Genomic DNA, 21,369 nt, shown 5'->3' with positions numbered 1-21,369 from the left:
TGCATCTCACCTATGGCTCCACTCGGAGCCCTGCAATTTCTTCCCTACCTTCCCACAAAGTCTTGAGATACACTTGATCTGGTCCCAGAGATTTAGCTACCTCTGAGTTTTAAGAGCTCCAGCACCTCGTTGTCTGTAATGTGGACTCTTTTTCAAGGCATCACCATTTGTTGCACCAAGTTTGCTAGCTTCCATGTCTTCCTCCAAGGTAAATGCTGATGAAAAAATATTTAGACCCAGTATTCTGCCTTCCTATTATTCTTCCCAAAGCAAGTCACCTCACACTTATCTGCATTGAACTCCATTTGCCACCTCTCAGCCCAATTCTGCAGCTTATCCAAGTCTCCCTGCAACCTGCAACATTCTTCCACACTGTCCACCACTCCAACGACTTTCGTGTCATCTGCATCCCAGAACACTCCTCCTAACAGAACTGTAGCTGTATCTAAACCCAAAGGGATTACAGTACTTCAAGTAGGTGGCTCACCACCTTAAAAAATAGTCCATAAATACTGACCCACCAGTGACACCCACCTTCTGTGAATGTAAGAATTGGTACCACGCCGTTTTATATAAGTCACTAAACATTAATCATAATTTATTAGTTGTGAACGGCTTTGGATCCTCCCATCATGAATTACAAACATCTACAACTTCTTTTGACGAGCATTTGTATATTAAAGGCAAATTCTACCACCTGACTGAGTTGCACGGGTAATGTTGATTGATGAGATTGGGAAGGGTCCTTGTTTATATTCCTTCTTGGAGGCCTATATGGACAATACTCACCCAAGGGAAGCTGGCCCACAATACAGGTGAGGAGCAGCAGGTAACTACCACCCGCCGCCATCTTGAGCCCCGCCAGGTATGAACCTCTCAGACACGCGACAGCCCATTGTGACTGCAACCCACACCGCTAGCCAATCACGGCACAGCCTGGCGCCGCGCGCGGGAGGTCCGGTGTCGGGGCCGCGCAGGCGCTTCGAGCAACCGCTTAGAGCGGAGCGCATGCACTGTGCCAGGTCGGGCGGTAAGAACGTCGATGGTTGGCTGACTACAACCCCAATAACAAACTTATGATAATTGTAAAGATATAATAATACATCTAGATTTCGTATTTAGAGGGATGAAGCATAAAATCAGGGATGTTAGAGTGACTGTTTATAAAACATTGGTTAGCCTTTAACTTGAATATTACATGCAGTTCTGGCCATAACATTTTAGGGAAAATGTAGGAGGTTAAGTGAGACTGTAGAAAATATTTTTTAGATATTTTCTAACCAAACTGTTCAGAGATGTTATTGCACTTATTGAGCCCGAGAGATTTGAACCCAGCATCTGAGGCAATGTTTGTAAGATTGGTTCCAGATTGAGGGACTCAGTTTAGTTGGGTAATTTGGAGAATCCTTAAGAGGTTGAGAGGTGTTCCAAGTCATGAGGAGCCTAGACTGAATAGAAAGGGAGATATTGTTCGCATTAATGGAAGAATTGAGAACCATCGAACACAAGTTTAAAGAACTTGATGGAAGAAGCAATGGCAACCTGAGGCAAGATGTTTCCATGACGAATGGTGAAGATCTGGAATGACATCCCTGAGAATGTGTCAGATGTATATTCAGTCATGGCTTTCAGAATGAATTGTGATAGTTCCCTGATAGGAATGTATTGCAGGGCTATGGGAAAGATGCAGAGGGAAGTTAGAGTTCATTACTTGCTCTTGCATACATGTTGGCTGAATGGCCTCTTGCTGTGTTACAGCCATCCTGGCCCTTTCTTTGAGGTTCTGATTACCATTTTCATCATCTGTAGTATATGTGAAGGTTCCAATTGTTATGCACTGTACTGCTGAGCCACATTAGGCAATTCTGTAGGGTGGTGCTTGTATGGAATGAGCTACGAGAAGAAGTGGTGGAGGCCGGTACAGTTACAACATTTAAAAGGCATCTGGCTGGGTATATACAAAGGAAGAGTTTAGGAGGATATGGGCCAAATGCTGCAAATGGGACTAAATTTATTTAGGATATCTGGTCAGCCGGGACGAGTTGTACCAAAGGGTGTTTCTGCTGTACACCTGTATGACTATGATTCTATATAATTGATTAATAAATGTCTAATCAAAGGTTTTAGAGTAGATATGTAGCTCAAGTAGTGGGTCCATGAAAGGAGAACGACAACTTTGACTGGAACAACAGCAAGATCCTGGGACAGGCTAGGCAGAGAGAAGCCCAAGAATTCCTGGAAGCATGCCATTCCATGAAGCATACTATTAATAAACACATTGAACTCGACTCCATATACATTCTACTGCGGAGGAAACCCAGAAGTGAGGCAATTCATTGCAACGGACCCCAGAGTTTAAAAACCAGGTGGGAAAACACACCAGTGTTTCATTAAGGGCTGCACTGAGGATGTTACCACACACAGTAACGAATTGTCTGCGAGAAACAAACCAGCTCGGCGAGCCAACCAACCTCAAATGTCTAATCACCAAACACTGAATCACCACAAGGAAATGTAGTTTGGGTTTAAAAATTGGTGACTAACTTTATTAATACTTACCAATTTTCCAAAACTCCTGGTGTGGAGCAATAAATTGTGTCCACAATCCTTCCAGTCTGAAAACAATCATGCCAAATACGTAATGTGCAGTGAGTTATAGTCCATTTAAGGGTAGCTTGAAAGTGTCAGATGTTTTGATGCTCTGGGAAGTCACCAAAATTGGAGGTGGAAAGTATGTGTCTATAAAGTTTGGATAATGGTCAGATATGCATTTTTGAAAGCTAGCCTGCTTGCTGAAAATTCAGACATATTCAGCTGGAAATTATACAAGTTACTAGCAACAACACATTTCAGTTTTTAGTTCAAAGAAACCTGCCTTGAAATGTCACTTTTCAAGCTGCTCATGTCACAAGCATGTAATTTGCATCAGCTGATTCTAATCATTAATATTATCCTATTATTGCAGCTCTGTGTAACAATGATCTCCATTGGAAAAGTATATTCAAGTGGTCTGAATATCTCTGGAAACCTAAGCCAGGTGAGAATCAAAGATACTGAAGAGCAAAGAGAAAACTATTTTCTTTGGAGATATAAGGAACTGCAGATGCTGGAGAATCTGAGATAACAAAGTGTTGAGCTGCATGACTACAGTGGGCCAAGCAGCATCAGAGGAGTCATCTCTGAAGAAGGGTCTAGGCCCAAAACATCAGCTTTCCTGCTTCTATGGTGCTGCTTGGCCTGCTGTGTTCATCCAGCTCTACACCTTGTTATCTCAAGACTATTTTCTTGTACTCTTTCCTCTTCTTGTTTGGTACATAATATCAGCAGGAATGTGAAATCACGCTAATAATATAGTTGGTGAGGTAAAGGAACCTAAATATTTTCAGTAGGAAGAGAGAGATTGGGCTAAATTTGTCTCTTGTGTACTCCTGACAGGTGGCCTTATCTCTTGAGAGTGGATGTTGAGAAATTACGTTCTGGCAGCCTTTGATTTTCCATTTGATAAAATGAATAGAGCAACGTATGAAATTACTATTCTCTTATCAGACCGTAGGGTTGCATTCTCATTAGAGTGACAGCTGATGGTGGTTTAACCTGAGGGAGGAATACCATACCTCAGACAAGGTTTAGAAGGAGGGTCCTTCATGATAACCTCAGCTGGTGTGGGAAATGAAAATATGTCACAAACCAGCCATCCAGCCAACTGAGCTATATACTTACAAAATTAGGTTAATTTACCAGATCATCCCTCCTCCCCTCCCAATTTCTGTTGCTTTGCTGTGTATAAAGAAAAATTCTTTCTAACACTCATTTTGTGGATGAGACTTCTGAGTACCAAGTTTGGGAAGGATGTGAAGACATTAGAGAAAATATAGAAAAGGTTCATCAGAATGGTGCCAAGGGTGAGGCACTTCAGTCACATAGATTGGAGAACCTGGGCCAGCTCTTGAGAAGCAAATATTCAGAGGATATCTGGTACAGGTATTCAACAATATGAGGAGTTCAGTCAAAGTGTATTGAGGGAAGCTATTCCTGTTGGTGGAGGCATAAACTCTAAGATGAAGGAACATAGATAGGCCATTCAACCCACTGAATCTGCTCTACCACTCATTGAGATTGCGGTGATCTGATAATCTTCAACTCAACTTTCCATTTCTCCATTGCCCTTGATTCCCTTACCGATGAAAAATCTGTCTATTACACTCTTGAATATACTTGACAAACTGGCTGTCTGCAGTAAAGAATGTCACACTACTCTCAAAGAAAAAAATATCCTCCTTATCCTACACACACACACACAATTTTCTGACTATGGCCCATGGTCCGAGACTTTCCCACAAGGGGAAACAACCTCTCTGCATCTACCCTGTCAAGCTCCCTTAGAATCTTGTATGGGTCAAAAACTAGATTTAAGGTAATTGGCAAATGAAGGAATGATAACACAAGGAGAAACCTTTTGATTCAGCAGGTGGTTAGGATCTACCCTGAGAGTTTGATTTAATTGAGTCATTCTAAAGGGAATTAGGTCACTATCTGAAAACGAAAAATGTGCAAGTCTACAGGGGAAAGGCAAGGAGAATGCACTCGGTGAATTGCTCCTGCAGAGATTCAGTAGGGCATGACAAGCTCTTGTGGTGTGACTACTCTGTTTCTATGATTTGTCAAAATGTTTCTTTGTAGGCACCACTTCATTTAAGTGAAAGCAATCCAGTGAAACTCACAGAATACTCAAATAATATGCACTTGCAGCTAATTTATTGATATACAATGCAATATGTTATAATTTTGCACATTCTTGTATTATAGTCCATAATAAGATTTAAAGAAACCCAGATTCAAAAATGGCTTAAAATATAATGAAGAGCAAGTTTGCATTTTCCCTGTAATTGTTTCCAGAGTCTGCTAATGAAAATAAACATTAAACTTTGTCCGTCCAGCTTTTCTACAGATCAGAAAATTAGTTAAGGCATAAAGACTTTTATCTGAATATACATGGGGTTTCTCCTGATCTTTCATCATAACTTCTGCATTTACCCCATTTTCCCAGATTTCAGTCAATCTTCCACCAAGATTGTAGCAGCAGAGTAGAGACCCCAAGGCTGTTTTACTTTATAATCAACATGCACCGGTAGTGTTATTAGAATCGTAGAATCCATACAGTGTGGAAGCAGGCCATTCAGTTCGTTGAGTCCACACTGACCCTTTGAAGGGTGTCCCATCCTGACCTATCTCCCTACCCTATCTCTGTAACCTATGTAACTAGGGATCTAGTTTATACATCCCTAGGGACTGTGGGCAATTTAACATGGCCAATCCACCTAAACTGCACATCTTTAGACTCTGGGAGGCAACTGGAGCCCTGGAGGAAATCCATGCTGTCACAAGGAGAATGTGCAAACCCCACACAGACAGTCGCCTGAGGGTGGAACTGGGTCCCTGATGTGTGAGGCAGCAGTGTTAACCACTGTGACACCATGGCAAAAATAACCTAAGGTCCAATGTGATAATTTGAAACATGATGCTGGACCCTCAATAATGGCAGAAAACTTTGAGGACAAGTGCACTCCTCTATATCAGATCTGTATATTGCCACTCAATGTAACCAAATGTTGGGAGTAAATGATAACACTGACGTTTGATCGTGTGTTTGAACTTCAGATGCCCATTCATGTTGGATAAAGGTTCTTCAGTCAGAACAGCTCTCATCTAAGTTTGCGGAGGATGTGTTGGATATCTTTCGGGGACTGATTATAATCTAGTTTTATTCATGCAGGTTAATTCATTTAACTTACAAAATAAACCCTGTAGGCTACATGGTGGCTATTACTAAGACCAGTTTTTTTTTCAGAACTTTTTGATTAACTAAATTTAAGTTCTTCAGCTGCAGTGTGGGATTTGAACACAAATGTAATCACTTTTCTACCATTCCTAGTCATTCAATACCAATAATTATCTGTAGTAAGGTAATAGTTAGTTGAAATAATAAAACACTGGTGCAAATGAAACATCATCAACATTGCCACTCTTACAAATCCTGGAAACCTACTGAGGATTTTCATCAGTTTATATTAATTTATGTTGAAGCTTGGTTTCAGGGGAGGATGCTCTTCATAGTCACCCCTTCACCACCCCTAAAACTGGTATTGATGATCGTTGTGTTATTAAAGTGGAAAAAGAGTATACCATAGATATGATCCCTGAACCCAGACAGATGATAATTTAATGTTACTTTCTACACAGGTAAAATCTAGATGCTGTGATTATAGATACTATCAGTTATAACACGGACAGAAAGCAAGTCCCATAAAGAATCTTCAGGTGCTTCTTTTTGATGAAGTCACGGGGCTTGAGTTAGACATATTGGTGTACCTTCTGCAATATACCACACTTCATTATGTCGACCAGTTAATGTCTTTGGACTAAATGAAAAAGAAATTAAAAGCAAAATTATTGAAATGAAAATTGCAAACTAATATACACAACATACAAGGCAGAATGAAGAACTGACCCCAGTCTTTTTCTTCAGTTTATAATTGTGATGTCAGGTGTGAGATTTATGTACATTAATATCATTTATTTTAGTGTTTGGATTTTGAACTTGTGGCACATGGATTTTTGTCTGTGAGGGGAGTTGAGTAATTAACTTGTCACCTTTCTCTGGAGCCACAATTTTTAAACCAGCACGAGGGAGCAGTTCCTAGAGCAATGATAGGAATTTGTTTGCACAATAAGAGCTTTATGATTGAAAAGAGCAAACATTGAAAAGCATTAATTGCGTTCAGTTTAGAGAAATCAGTAAAGGTGTTTGTTTTCTTTTGACCAGGGGAAACACCCAGAAATTGGCAAGTTTTTGGTTTCAGTTCACAGAAACCAAAAGGTTGAGGTTAGGTATGAGATAGTTTTCTCCTGAATATGTTGTTCAGAATAGTTAGAAAATAGGTTACCTCAGTGTAAATATTTTAGTTTGAAAGTTGTGGACCTGACATGTTTGATTAAAAACATGAAGGAGTTATCTGAAGCTAAGAAACTTTAAATTCAGTTGTGTAACACTTCAAGGAAAAATCTATCAAACTGTGAAGACTGGAAATTGAAAAAACTAGTTAAGTGAAACCTATAGATGTAATCAAGACAGGAGCTCTTTCTGGTATTTCAGCACTGTAAAATGATATTGGGTAGGTAATTTACTGTGTGTTTTGAAATCTTTCACATTATATTGTATGTAAATAGCCTGGTTTCTTCTATTCTATCTTCGCGTCTTTTGCATAATAAACTTCTGGTTTTTTGTTAAACCAAAATCTATTTCATTTCAGTGAAAGATCTATTAAGCCGGATTTCAGTCTGAGATCTGATTTGTCCAGTAGTTTCACCAACTGGGCTCATAACACTCTTCTAGGACAATGTAAGGGAGTCAAAAAAAACGAGCAAAATAGAGCCATCTCCATAGTTAGTACTACTACTAAGCCCTTGTGTAAATTGATTTTCCTTTCTTCTAGATTGGACGTATTTTGTCTTTTCTTGGTTAGTTGTGTCACTTGAACAGCCAGCGTTTGAACTCATAAGTTGAGACATCATGGATCTACATCTTTTTTCAAATTCTGTTTAAAGGTGTGGGGAAGGCCATTTAGAACTGAGATGAGAAGAAATTTCTTTTCTCAGAGAGTGGCGAACTTGTGGAATTCTCTGCCACAGAGAGCTATTGAGGCCAAACATTGACTATTTTCAAGAAGGAGTTAGATATAGTTCTTGGTGCTAAATCGATAAAAGGGCCTGCGGAGAAAGACGGAATGAGTTTCTACTTTGGTTGATTGGCCATGAACGTGTAGAATGCAAATGCAGAGCAGACTCAAAGGGCTGAATGGCTGACTCATGCCCCTATTTTCTACGTTTCTGTCCTGTTAAGGAGAAACTCACACTCTATTATATTGCTTTTTCTCCCTCCGCATTTCATTATTATTAAATCTTTGAACTGTATACAAGGGATCGCAGATGTGATTGCCTTTCTTGCCCCATGCAATGCAACACATTGTGTATCAGTTCACTCAATTACCTAAATAACCATTGCTTTATAGCTCCTGAACATGCATTAAATAGTTACCTGTTGTAGGCAGCACCATAGTAAAAACTGGAATCAAATTATTCAGCAGCATTGTTCAGCTGCTGTTTCAAACTCTTGGCATGGGATTTTGAATTCCATGTCATTAACCAACCACCAAATGATTTCACAAAGGCATGCATATCTGGAAAGTCAATGAAATAAACCTGTTTAATATAAAAGAAAAAAGTCAATAAGTTAAGATGGAAAACAATGGAATCAGTTCTTTAATGTAATAAAAGGAATTCCTACTTCAAAACTTAACTGTTGAATAATAATTAAGTTCCATAGAATTGTGCATTTTAGGTTTACTGGTATGTCTGAAATTTACCATATCTTAAACTCCTGGTCCAATGTGTTCAGCAGAAACATGATACTAGACCCTCAGTAGTGGCAGAAAATTTTGAGGACTAATATACTGCTCTGCTATTCAATGGTGCCAAATGGTAGGAGCATGTGATGTCACTGACTTCTAGTTCACATTGAAAGGAGATGTTAAGATTAGGTTAGGGAATTTAAGATTTTTAAAACATATTAAGTGTACATGAAACTTCCTTGTTTGAGATGACAAGCAGCAACTCACCTGTATGCAGAGCTTCTGATTGGCAACATATTATGCAGGATTATTCTGATTGGCTAGGTGTTTTTCTCACATGAAATGAGAGGAGTGGGCAGTGTGCATCAGTTAATGACCATATAAAGATTGATATTCACTGAACTCGTGGAGCAGATTGACTGCTTCACCCTTCAACCAGTGAATGACATGTTATCAAGGCAAAGAGGAAGGAAGTCAGAATTTAAACAAATAAGGTGCTTTAAATTGGCTCAACATACATTTTCAACAAATGTTGAACCATATATCTACTCACGTTAGTGTCAGTGGGCGGTGGTGGATCCTGCTGGTAATTAGCTGGTAACAAAAAATGGATGATGTAGGTCTTGCTCTCTAATAACTGTTTATTTTGAGGTATCTTCAGCAGGACTGGAGCTGTCATGTTGATATTTTTGCCTGTGTTTAAATAACACTGTTAGTGTTTCTTGAATATGAAGCAAAATAGTTCTTCCCAATCTGCTCTTATATTTTTGGTGCTAGATTGACAAATCTGGAAAAATTGGGTAAATACTGAAGTTATAGTGAAAAATGGATGAATTCTTATCTGTAGTCAGACAAAGGTCATTATACCTTAACCAATATATTGATTTATATGAATTTTGCTTGGGCAGAATGTGTTGTGCAAGGCATTACAAGATTTTATAGTACTGGAGACAAAATAAGGCTAATCGGACAATGGGTGACTGTATTTGCATTGAATATAACTTCCTTTCTATTCTTTGTTGGCAGCCTGACCCTAATGTGTTTAATCTTGGCTCTCAGCTTTAATTCCTGTTATATCCTTGCCCTACTTTAACTCTGTAATATGTGGCAGCTCTATACTCTTACTCTTTACCCCGAACACTCTGCTATCTTAATTGCATTTGATTTACATAATCCTTTGCTTGGTTTGGAATTGATGATTGAGCCTTTGATGGCTTTGCTTTTTTTTTGTCAGAATATCTTTCGTAAACCCCTCTACTTTTCTACCTCTTTAAAAGCTTTCTCAAAAAAACCTTAAGAATGAGGTTTGTCACATCCAGACCCTAGGTGAGGTTTCCCAGTTTGTTACAATTCCAAGTGACATACCCCAAACTGTTAAACTCCTGGGGAGGAGGGATGAACTGGTTTCCCTTCTGTAATTACCAGACCCTCGGTCACTTGTGAATACCTTTCACACAGACTCAAAAAAACTTAATTTTTAAAAGAAGCCAACTTAACTAAGCTTTCTCAAGTTAACAATAAGTGAGTTTATTATTGTCAAAATTGGAGAAGTATTAATAACACATACACACAAGTTAGAATTAAGGGTTGAGTCCTAAAAGATAAAAGTTAAAAACAAAATGGATGGATCTGGGGGAAAAAAAAACAAATTACTAGAAAATCTCAGCAGATCTGGCAGCATCTGTGGAAGGGAATCAGCCTTAATGTTTCAGGTCCAGTGACTCTTCCTCAGAATTAAAGGTCACTAGGAAAATGTTTTTTATGCAGGGGCGGCACGTGGCTCAGTGGTTAGCACTGCAGCCTCACAGTGCCAGCGACCCGGGTTCGATTCCAGTCTCAGGTAACTGTCTGTGTGGAGTTTGCACATTGTCTGCGTGGGTTTCCTCCGGGTGCTCTGGTTTCCTCCCACACTCCAAAGATGTGCAGGCTAGGTGAATTGGCTATGCTAAATTGTCCGTAGTGTTCAGGGGTGTGTGGGTTATAGGGGAATGGGCCTGGGTGGGATGTTTCAAGGGGTGGTGTGGACTTGTTGGGCTGAAGGGCCTGTTTCCACACTGTAGGGAATATTAAAAAATGAGACAGGGTGAGGGGAGGGGGTAAGTAGTAAATGGTAGGGATAGTTGGAGCTCAAAGATAGAGAACCGTTGGACAGACAAAAGGAATAGATAACGGTCAGGAGGATGAATAGCTGCTAATGGGGTCTATTAGTGGCTAACTTTGGGTAATGAGTAAAAGCAGACCATGTGATAACAAGGCTTGGTGTCTGGGGATTGGGTTAAGAACATGGGAGGAGGTCAAGGGATCGGACTGTGAATTGTTCATAAAGATCGGATATTTGAATGTTATGGCCATTTTAAGTGGGGCTTTGATGACTGTAGTTGAACAGTTAGTATCTAAGTTTTTATTGTTTTGTAGTTTGGTTAAATTTCACAGAATCACAGAATTGTTATAGCCCAGAAGGAAACCATTCAACCCATTGCACCTGCAGTAGCTCTTCAATCAAGCATTAACACCGAATGAAAACTTCTGCTTTGTGCCCTATATCCTTATCTATTTTTTCTGTCCAAATAATTATCCAGTGCCCTCTTGAATGCCTTAATTGAACCTGCCTGTAATACATTTGGAGACAAGTATATTCCATACACTAACTCACTGAGTGGAAAAGCTTTTTTGTCACATCATCCTTGCTTCTTTTGCACATCACTTTAAACCTATATCCTCTTGTTCCTTCTACTAACTGGAGCAGCTTCTTCCTATATACTTCACCCCCGCCATCTCATGATTAGCATTGCTGCCTGATAGCGCCAGGGACTCCTGTTCGATTCCAGCCTGGTGTGACTGTCTCTCTGGAGTTTGCACGTTCTCCGCATGTGTGCGTGGGTTTCCTTCGGATGCTCCAGTTTCCTCCCACAGTCCAAATATGTGCAGGTTAGATGGATTGGCCGTGCTAAATTGGCTATTGTGACCAGGGATGTGCAGATTAGGTGGGTTAACCATGAGAAATGCAGGGTTAATGGGATAGGATAGGAGGGTGGTTCTGGGTGGGAGACTCTTAAGAGGATTAGTATAAACTTGATGGGCTGAATGGCCTGTTTCCACACTGTAGGGATTCTATGATTTTGAGAAACTCTATCAATTCCTTTCTAAAAAGAAAACAGTCCCAACTTCTTCAATCTATTAACATAGCTGAAGTTTCTCATTTCTGGAACCATTCTTGGAAATCATGTCTGAACTTTGTCCAGTGAATTCACATCTCTCCTATAATGAGGCATCCACAGCTGTACACAGTACTCCAGCTGAGGTCCAGCAAATGACTATAGAAGTTTAACATCACCTCCTTGTTCTTGTACTTGCTGTCGATTAAGGACACTGTATGCTTAACTGATTAGTCTGTCCATTTGTCTTGCCACTTTCAATGACCTGTGCACATATGCACCTAGTAAATCTAATTTTAAAATCCATGTCATTTTTAAAACGAGTTCCCTGTAGACTGTACCAGTCACGTTTGGACATCGAGCAGTTTTTCCGCCGCCTTCGCCTCTACGCTTACTTCTTTAACCGGGAGCCTAAACCTCCCTCCACTGACCCCTTCACCGTCCTCCAACACAAGTCCTCCTCCTGGACACCACCCCCAGGCCTCCTACCCTCCCTTGACCTCTTCATCTCCAACTGCCGTCGAGACATCAACCGCCTCAACCTCTCCACCCCTCTCACCCACTCCAACCTCTCCCCCGCAGAACAGGCAGACCTCCGCTCCAACCCCAACCTCGCCATCAAACCCGCAGACAAGGGTGGCGCAGTGGTAGTATGGCGCACTGACCTCTACATCGCTGAGGCCAAACGCCAACTCTCCGACACCACCTCCTACTGCCCCCTCGGTCATGACCCCACCCCTGAGCACCAAACCATCATCTCCAACACCATCCATGACATCATCACCTCAGGGGACCTCCCACCCACAGCCTCCAACTTCATTGTTCCCCAACCCCGCACGGCCCGTTTCTATCTCCTTCCCAAAATCCACAAACCTGCCTGCCCTGGTCGACCCATTGTCTCAGCCTATTCCTGCCCCACCGAACTCATCTCCACCTACCTGGACTCCATTTTCTCCCCTTTGGTCCAGGAACTCCCCACCTATGTTCGTGACGCCACCCACGCCCTCTACCTCCTCCAGAACTTGCAATTCCCCGGCCCCCAGCACCTCGTTTTCACTATGGACGTCCAGTCCCTATACACCTGTATTCCTCATGCAGATGGCCTCAAGGCCCTCCGCTTCTTCCTGTCCCGCAGGCCTGACCAATCCCCCTCCACCGACACCCTCATCCACCTAGCCGAACTCGTCCTCACCCTCAACAACTTCTCTTTCAATTCCTCCCACTTCCTACAGACAAAGGGGGTGGCCATGGGTACCCACATGGGCCCAAGCTATGCCTGCCTCTTTGTAGGTTACGTGGAACAGTCCCTCTTCCGTACCTACACAGGCCCCAAACCCCACCTCTTCCTCTGTTACATTGATGACTGTATCGGCACCGCCTCTTGCTCCGCAGAGGAGCTCGAACAGTTCATCCACTTCACCAACAACTTCCACCCCAACCTCAAGTTCACCTGGGCCATCTCCAACACATCCCTCACCTTTCTGGACCCCTCAGTCTCCATCTCAGGTAACCAGCTAGAAACTGATGTCCATTTCAAGCCCACCGACTCCCACAGCTACCTAGAATACACCTCCTCCCACCCATCCTCCTGCAAAAAATCCATCCCCTATTTCGATTTCCTCCACCTCCGCCGCATCTGTTCCCAGGATGAGGCATTCCACTCCCGCACATCCCAGATGTCCACGTTCTTCCAGGACCGCAACTTTTCCCCCCGCAGTGGTCGAGAACGCCCTTGACCGCGTCTCCTGCATTTCCCGCAACACATCCCTCACACCCCGCCCCCGCCACAACCGCCCCCAGAGGATCCCCTTCGTCCTCCCATACCACCCCACCAACCTCCGGATACAACGTATCATCCTCCGACACTTCCGCCATCTACAATCCGACCCCACCACCCAAGCCATTTTTCCATCCCCACCTTTGTCTGCCTTCCGGAGAGACCACTCTCTCCACGACTCCCTTGTCCACTCCACACTCCCCTCCAACCCAACCACACCCGGCATCTTCCCCTGCAACCACAGGAAGTACTACGCTTGCCCCCACACCTCCTCCCTCACCCCCATCCCAGGCCCCAGGATGACCTTCCATATCAAACAGATGTTCACCTGCACATCTGCCAATGTGGTATATTGTATCCATTGCACCCGGTGTGGCTTCCTCTACATTGGGGAAACCAAGCGGAGGCTTGGGGACCGCTTTGCAGAACACCTCCGCTCGGTTTGCAACAAACAACTACACCTCCCAGTCGCGAACCATTTCAACTCCCTCTCCCATTCCTCAGACGACATGTCCATCATGGGCCTCCTGCAGTACCACAATGATGCCACCCGAAAGTTGCAGGAACAGCAACTCATATTCCGCTTGGGAACCCTGCAGCCCAATGGTATCAACGTGGACTTCACAAGCTTCAAAATCTCCCCTTACCCTACTGCATCCCAAAACCAGCCCAGTTCTTCCCCTCCCCCCACTGCATCACAAAACCAGCCCAGCTCGTCTCCTCCCCCCACTGCATCCCAAAACCAGCCCAGCCTGTCTGTGCTTCCCTAACCTGTTCTCCCTCTCACCTATCCCTTCCTCCCACCTCAAGCCGCACCTTCATTTCCTACCTACCACCTCATCCCGCCTCCTTGACCTGTCCATCTTCCCTGGACTGACCTATCCCCTCGCTACCTCCTCACCTATACTCTCCTCTCTACCTATCTTGTTTTCTCTCCATCTTCGGTCCGCCTCCCCCTCTCTCCCTATTTATTCCAGTTCCCTCTCCCCATCCCCCTCTCAGATGAAGGGTCTAGGCCCGAAACGTCAGCTTTTGTGCTCCTGAGATGCTGCTTGGCCTGCTGTGTTCATCCAGCTCCACACTTTTTTATCTTGGATTCTCCAGCATCTGCAGTTCCCATTATCCCTGTCGACTTGCCTCTTGCTGCCTCCATAAGCTCCTCTGGCCTGCAAAAGTTATCTTTAACCCTGATTTCAGGCAGTTATTAATTACTTTTACCAGTTGCTCAATTATTGACAACATGGCCTTAGTCTTTTAGATTCCATTCCCTGGAATTTCATTTCTGAAAGCCCCTTGCTTCTTGACCTTCCTCTGTTGCTTTAAGATTCTTCATAAAACTTAACATCTTAGTTTTTGCAAAATCCTGGCACAATCTTTTTAATAATTGTTAAAAGTGGTTTTAATGGGTTTTCAAAAACAAACTGTTTGCGATGACAATAATTTTTAAGGAGGTTTTCGCCCCACCCCCATCTTTCTTGGGTGCTCCTGTGTCAAAAATAATTTTTGTTTAAGAATATAATTAGGTAGACAACCTACAAATATATGAAATAGGATCAGGAGTAGACCATTTGGCCCCTGGAGCTTACTTCATTGCTGAAATATTTACGCTTAAAATTCTACAGTCTCATCAACACTGTACCCTTTATTCCCTTGTCTAACAAGAAACTGCGCATCTTCACCTTGAAAATATTTAAATGAACCCTCCCTCCATCACCTTCTGAGGAAGAAAGTTCCAAAAGCGCACAACCCTCTGAGAGAAAAAAAAGTTCTCATCTCTGTCTTGAAAAGGTGACCCCTAATTTTAATACAGGGCCTCCTAGACCTTGGCTAACCCAGAAGAGGAAACATCTTTTCCACATTAAGTTTGTCAAGACTGGAAAAGATAAAGGGGGAAAGGCAGACAGTGCAGGGTTCCCCTGTGGCCATTCCTCATTCCTCTCAATAACAGGTATACCGCTTTGGATACAGTTTGCCGTGGGGGAGGGGGTGGATAATGACCTCTCAGGGGCTGGCAGCAGCACTCAGGCCAGCGACACTGTGACCGGCTCTGAAGCTCAGAGGGAAAGGGTGCAGGCTGACAGAGCGGTTCTGATAAGAGACTCAATTGTGAGAGAGACGGAAGCTTCTGTGGCTGTGGAAGAGACACCAGGATGGTTTGTTGCTTCCCAGGTGCCAGGGTCAAGGATATCCCTGAGCGGTTGCAGACCATTCTGAAAGGGGAGGGTGAACAGCAAGAGGTCATTGTGCACAACGGTACAAATGACATAGGGAGACAAAGGGATGGGGTCTTGCAAAATGAGTATTTGGAGTTCGATATGAATTTAAAAAGCAGGACCTCAAGGGGAGTTAGCTAGGTGACTGTCAGGAGAGGGAAAGGGAATAGCCAGACAGTTCAGGGATCTCCTGTTGCCGTTCCCCTCAATAATAAGTATACTGCTTTAGATTCTGTTGGGGGTGGGGGAGGGGGTTAATTACCTACCAGGGGAAAGGATGGTAAGGTGAAGGAATCCTTCTTGACAAGGTATGTGGAACATCTAGTCAAGAGGAAGAAGGAAGCTTACTTAACATTGAGGAAGTAAGGATTGGATAAGGCTGCAGAGGGTTACACACTAGCTAGGAAGGAACTGAAGAATGGACCGAGGAGAAGTAGAAGCGGGTATGACAAATAATAGGGTTGCTGTCATGGATGACTTCAACTTCCCTAATATCGGCTGGAACCTCCTTAGTGCAAATAGTTTAGATAGAGCAGATTTTGTCTCAATATGAAGATAGGCTGATGAGAGGGAAGGCCATATTGGATTTAGTGCTTGATAACAATCCACGCTAGGTATCAGATTTCTCGGTGGGAGAGCATTTCAGTGATAGTGATCACAACTCCCTGACCTTTACTACAGCCATAGAGGGGGATAGGAGCAGACAGTATGGGACAGCATTTAATTGGTGAAGGAGGAATTACATTGTATCAGGCAGGAACTGTGGATTATAAATTGGGAATAGATGTTCTCAGAGAAATGCACAGTAGAGATGTGGAGGTTGGTTAGGGAGCACTTGTTGCAAGTGATAGATAGGTTTGTCCCACTGAGGCATGGAAAGGATGGTAAGGTAAAGGAACCTTTGATGACAAAACATGTGGAACATCTAGTCAAGAAGAAGAAGGAAGATAACTGAACACTGAGGAAGCAAGGATTGGACAGGTCTAGAAGGTAGCCAGAAAGGAATTGAAGAATGGACTTAGGAGAGATAGAAGGGAGGTATGAGAAAACCTTGGCTGGTAGGATCAAGGAAAACCCCAAGGCATTCTATATTTAAGTGAGGAACAAGAGATTGGCCAGAGTGAGAGTAGGGCCCATCAAGGATAGTGGAGGGAACTTGTGCCTGGAGTTAAAGGAGACAGGGGAGGTCCTTAATGAATACTTTGCATTAGTATTCACCAGTGAGACGGACCTTGTTGTTTGTGAGGACAGCATGAAGCAGACTGATGTGCTCAAACAGCTGATGTTAGAAAGGAGGATGTGCTAGAAAATTTTAAAAACATGAGGATAGATAAGTCCCCTGGCCAGACGGGATATACCCAGGGTTTATACAGGAAGCGAGGGAAGAGATTACTGTCCCTTAGCAATGATCCACTGGACTAGTACTAGATGATTGGAGAATGGCAAATGTTATTCCCTTGTACAAGAAATGGAACAGGGATAACTGTGGGAATTATAGACCATCTGTCTGACTTCTGTGGTGATCAAATTCATCATGTGCCAACAGAGTGACCACTTCCTCTTGTATAAGTCACCTCTACCTCAGAAGAGATCCCAATGATCCAAGAAATGAAAACCCTGTCCCTGACAACAGCTCCTCAGCTACGCATTCATCTGGCCTATGTTTCTTTTTCTATCCTCATTGGTTAATGAGTATATGTAGATCCCAGAATTCCTTTCAAGTCACTGCTCTGAGAGAACTAGAGGTTTTATCATTGTGAAGAGGAGGGGACAATTTAGGTCAGACAAGGCATGTTAAATGTAAGGCCTTGTTTAGAATCTGTTTATGTTTCAGATTGGAGTCAGGTTGATTTTATTTCTAAAGTATGAATTTGTAAAGAGTGTGTGTGTGCGTGCGTGCACACGGGATATTGAAGCTCTGGTCAGGAGAAAGAAGGAGGCGCACAATGGCTTAAGCTATCAGGCTGAAGTGAATCCCTAGGTGAGTATAAAAGGTGTAGGAGCATACGCAAGAGGGAAATCAAAAGAGCAAAAAGAGGGTATGAGATGGATCTGGCAGATAAGGTTAAAGTTAATTCCAAGAGGTTCTAGAGCTATATTAAGAGTAATAGGCTAGAGAGAGAACGGATCCCCTTAAAGATCAGCATGGCTGTCTATTTGTGGAGTACAAGAGATAGAGAGATTTTTAATGAATGTTTCTCCTGGGTATTTACTGATGAGAGAATCATGGATATGAAGGAAATAAGGGAAACAAGTGGGGATGGTTTAGACTGTATACATAGAACATAGAACATTACAGCACAGTACAGGCCCTTCGGCCCTCGATGTTGTGCCAACCTGTCATACCGATCTTAAGCCCATCTAACCTACACTATTCCATGTACGTCCATATGCTCATCCAATGACAACTTAAATGTGCCTAAAGTTGGCGAATCTACAACCGTTGCAGTCAAAGCGTTTCATTCCCTTCCTACCCTCTGAGTAAAGAAACTACCTCTGACATCTGTCCTATATCTTTCACCCCTCAATTTAAAACTATGCCCCCTCGTGCTTGCCATCACCATCCTAGGAAAAAGGCTCTCCCTATCCACCCTATCTAACCCTCTGACTATTTTATGTGTTTCAATTTAGTATTTACCAGAGAAGAGATGTTTGGAGCTTTAAAGCACATTAAGGTGGATAAAACCCCTGGGCCTGATCACGTCAATCCTCGGATGTTGTGGGAGGCTAGGGAAGAAATTTCAGAGGCTCTTGCAGAGATTTTTGCTTCATTGTTAGCCACTGGTGAAATTCCGGAAGGCTGAAGAGTGGCTAATGTTGTTCCTCATTGATTAAGAAAGGTAGCAAAGACAAGCCAAGGAACTATATGACAATGGGCCTAACATCAGTGGTAGGCAAGTTATTGGAGAGGATATTGAGGGACAGGATCAACCAACATTTGGATAGTCAGCTTGGATTTGTGTGCAGGAAGTCATGTCTAGCAAATCTTTTTAGAGTTTTTTTGAAGAAGTAACCAAGAGGATGGATGAGGGTAGGACAGTGGATGTTGTCTATGTGGACTTTAGTAAGGTCTTTGACAAAGTCCTGCATGGAAGTTTAATCAGGAAAGTTAGGTTGCATGGGATCCAGGGAGAGCTAGCTGATTGGTAGGAAGCAAAGAGTGATGGTTGAAGGTTGTTTCTCGGACTGGAGGCTTGTGGCGAGTGGTGTGTCATGGGTCGATGGGACCCTTGTTATTTGTTATTTACATAAATGATCTAGATGTGAATGTATAAGATATGATTAGTAAGTTTGCGGCTGATGCAAAATTATTGTTGATAGTGAGAAAGGTTTTATTAAAAATTACAGAGGGATGTTGATCAGATGAGAAAGTGGGCTGAGGATTGGCAAATGCACTTCAATACAGATAACTGTGAGGTGTTGCACTTTGGAAAGTCAAACCAAGGTAGGACTTATATAGTAAATGGTAGGGTCCTGAGGAGTGTTGTGGAACAGAAGGACCTAGGAGTACAAGTACATAGTTCATTGAAAGTGGCATCACAGGTAGACAGGGTGGTGAAGAAGGCGTTTAGCAATGCTGGCCTTCATTGGTTGAGGCATAGAGTGTGGGAGTTGTTACAGTTGTATAAGTTGTTGGACAGGCCGCATCTGGAGTATTGCATATAGTTTTGGTCACCCTATTATAGAAAGGACACTGTTAAACTGGAAAATGCGCAAAGATTTACGAGGATGTTGCCACGACTAGTAGGCCTGAGTTATAGGGAGAGGTTGGCCAGGATAGGACTTTATTCCTTGTAACGCAGAAGAATGAGGGGTGACCTTTATTGAGGTGATTAAAATCATGAAGGACATAGATAAGATAAATGCATATTGTCCCTTTCCCGGGGGGTGGGGAATGGAAAACTAGAGGGCATAGATTTAAGGTAAGAGGGGAAAGATTTAAGAAGGACCTGAGGGGCAACTTGTTCATGCAGAGTATATGGAAGAGGCTGCCAGAGAAAGTGGTTGAGGCAGGTACAATAGCAACATTTAAAAAACATTTGGATAGGTACATAGAAGAGAAGGGTTTGGAAGGACATGGACCAAATGTGGGCTCAGTTTGGGCCGAAGGGCCAGTTTCCATGCTGTATTACTGTATGACTCTATGACTAACTATGTGGAAACGTGATGGTGCTTTGTCTGAAAGTTAAGCAATTTAATTTGAGAATTAAAATGCCTGTTTTAACTTTGAAATAAAACTCTAAAAGTAAATGTTTCAACTAATATAGTTGTCACTGTTATATTTAATCATTGTTCTCATTTTTGTACCTTCTACATTTTTGCCCTTAATATACTGAAAGAGCCTTATGAATCCCGAATACATTGCAGCTTCCATTATGAAGGACGTAGCGTTGGTAGCAACCCATTTTGAAGCATTGTAGTGACGAACCTACATGTGAAGCACCAAAGGAAAGCAGAGATTAAACGTTAAGCAGTCAGTTCATCTAGCTAAAACTCCAACTGTATGACTTCAGCAAGGCATGCCTTAATTCCAACTACATGATTTTGACTCTGTTTATTTACATTAAGTACCTTTTTGGTTATCTTAGTTTGTTAGTTTGAACCAGATTAATTTTTGTTGTGTGGATCCATGCCCATCGAAAACTGGTTTCAAATGACCTGATTTCATACCATGTGAGTTGCTTACAGTTGGCGAAGAAATATAAGCTGCCATTTCTTAGTCTTATCTGGATCAAATTCAACTCCTATGTAATAGTGAAATAACTGTGTCCTCACTCAACGACCAATTAATATTTTAACTCCTCCCTTTCAGGCATTATTAGTTATTTCATGTAGATTGAATACATTTTTCAACAATTGCTTATTGACATATTGTACAGCACCTATTGTTTTAAAGATCAAAAGAAAATTGATCAATCCAATAAATATTTTTCAAATTCTGTTTGTCTCGGACAAGCAACAATCAAAGCAAATAAAAGAAGTCCAATACTGGAGATATAAACTTCCCAGCTTTCTTACAGGTTACACACTTTGTTCCTTTATTCTAGAATTGAGAATTAGTTCTGAGCTCTGCTTCTCACCTCATAATCTGGCGTTTCACATACAACATCATAATTGAAGCATTCCTTTACTTCATGAGCTGGTTTAGAATCACTGCTCAAAGATAAATAAAAGAACAAAAGTAATATTAGTTAAACCATTCTTGACCACAGTTTCTGCATTAGCATAGTGTGCCATCTTAAAATAATGCTTGCATTTGTGACAGGTACACCATTGAAGGTTCTTAAGAGATGTATGAAGATAGGAAGTTTGATCATTGATATATGAATTAAGAAGGAAGTTTCCAGGCTTGTTCTGCCTTGTGTTTTAAACACTTTGGGCCATTTGACATATGACTGAGGGGGACAGTGAAAGGAGATAGTCAAGTCTATCTATTAATGTTTCTTGTGTAGAGCTGACTTGAATGCCTGTAGGGAACCAGGGGGCATTTTTGATTTTTATTTGGGGTTTTTTCCTCTTATTTTTGTCTCTTTCAGGAATTGACAAAGTTTTAGGAGGGGAGTATTGGGTTTCCTCATCAAATGGCATGAACCAGCATTGATCAGCATAATTATCTCCCCAAGGCCAAGCAGCATCAGAGGAGCAGGAGACCTGATGTTTTGTGCCTTGACCCTTCTTCAGAAATGAAATAAATAGGGAGAGAGGGGGAGGCAGATAGAAGACGTATAAAGGAGAAGATAGGTGGAGAGGAGACAGACAGGTCAAAGAGGCAGGGGTGGAGCCAGTAAAGGTGAGCGTAGGTGGGGTGTTGGGGA

The 21,369-nt window shown here is 42.3% G+C and overlaps 1 protein-coding gene across 1 annotated transcript in view; it reads right to left on the bottom strand.

Annotated features, from left to right (window-relative positions):
- Nucleotides 1-4,750: 4,750 nt before the first annotated feature.
- The window catches only part of LOC125447518 (heme-binding protein 2-like), a 30,940-nt gene continuing 14,321 nt past the window's right edge, over nucleotides 4,751-21,369 (bottom strand). Inside the window, exons 3-7 of the mRNA XM_048521963.2 lie at nucleotides 20,635-20,707; nucleotides 19,862-19,982; nucleotides 8,962-9,101; nucleotides 8,096-8,259; nucleotides 4,751-6,419 (exon numbers count right to left, since the gene is read on the bottom strand). Of these exons, the coding sequence (XP_048377920.2) occupies nucleotides 8,134-8,259; nucleotides 8,962-9,101; nucleotides 19,862-19,982; nucleotides 20,635-20,707 (460 nt within the window). The 3' untranslated portion in view covers nucleotides 4,751-6,419; nucleotides 8,096-8,133. The remainder of the gene's footprint in view (nucleotides 6,420-8,095; nucleotides 8,260-8,961; nucleotides 9,102-19,861; nucleotides 19,983-20,634; nucleotides 20,708-21,369) is intronic.

Source organism: Stegostoma tigrinum, chromosome 35, assembly GCF_030684315.1.
Source record: "Stegostoma tigrinum isolate sSteTig4 chromosome 35, sSteTig4.hap1, whole genome shotgun sequence".
Lineage (NCBI taxonomy): Eukaryota > Metazoa > Chordata > Chondrichthyes > Orectolobiformes > Stegostomatidae > Stegostoma > Stegostoma tigrinum.
Note: the sequence above shows the minus strand (reverse complement) of the source record. Positions and strands in the feature narration are given on the sequence as shown.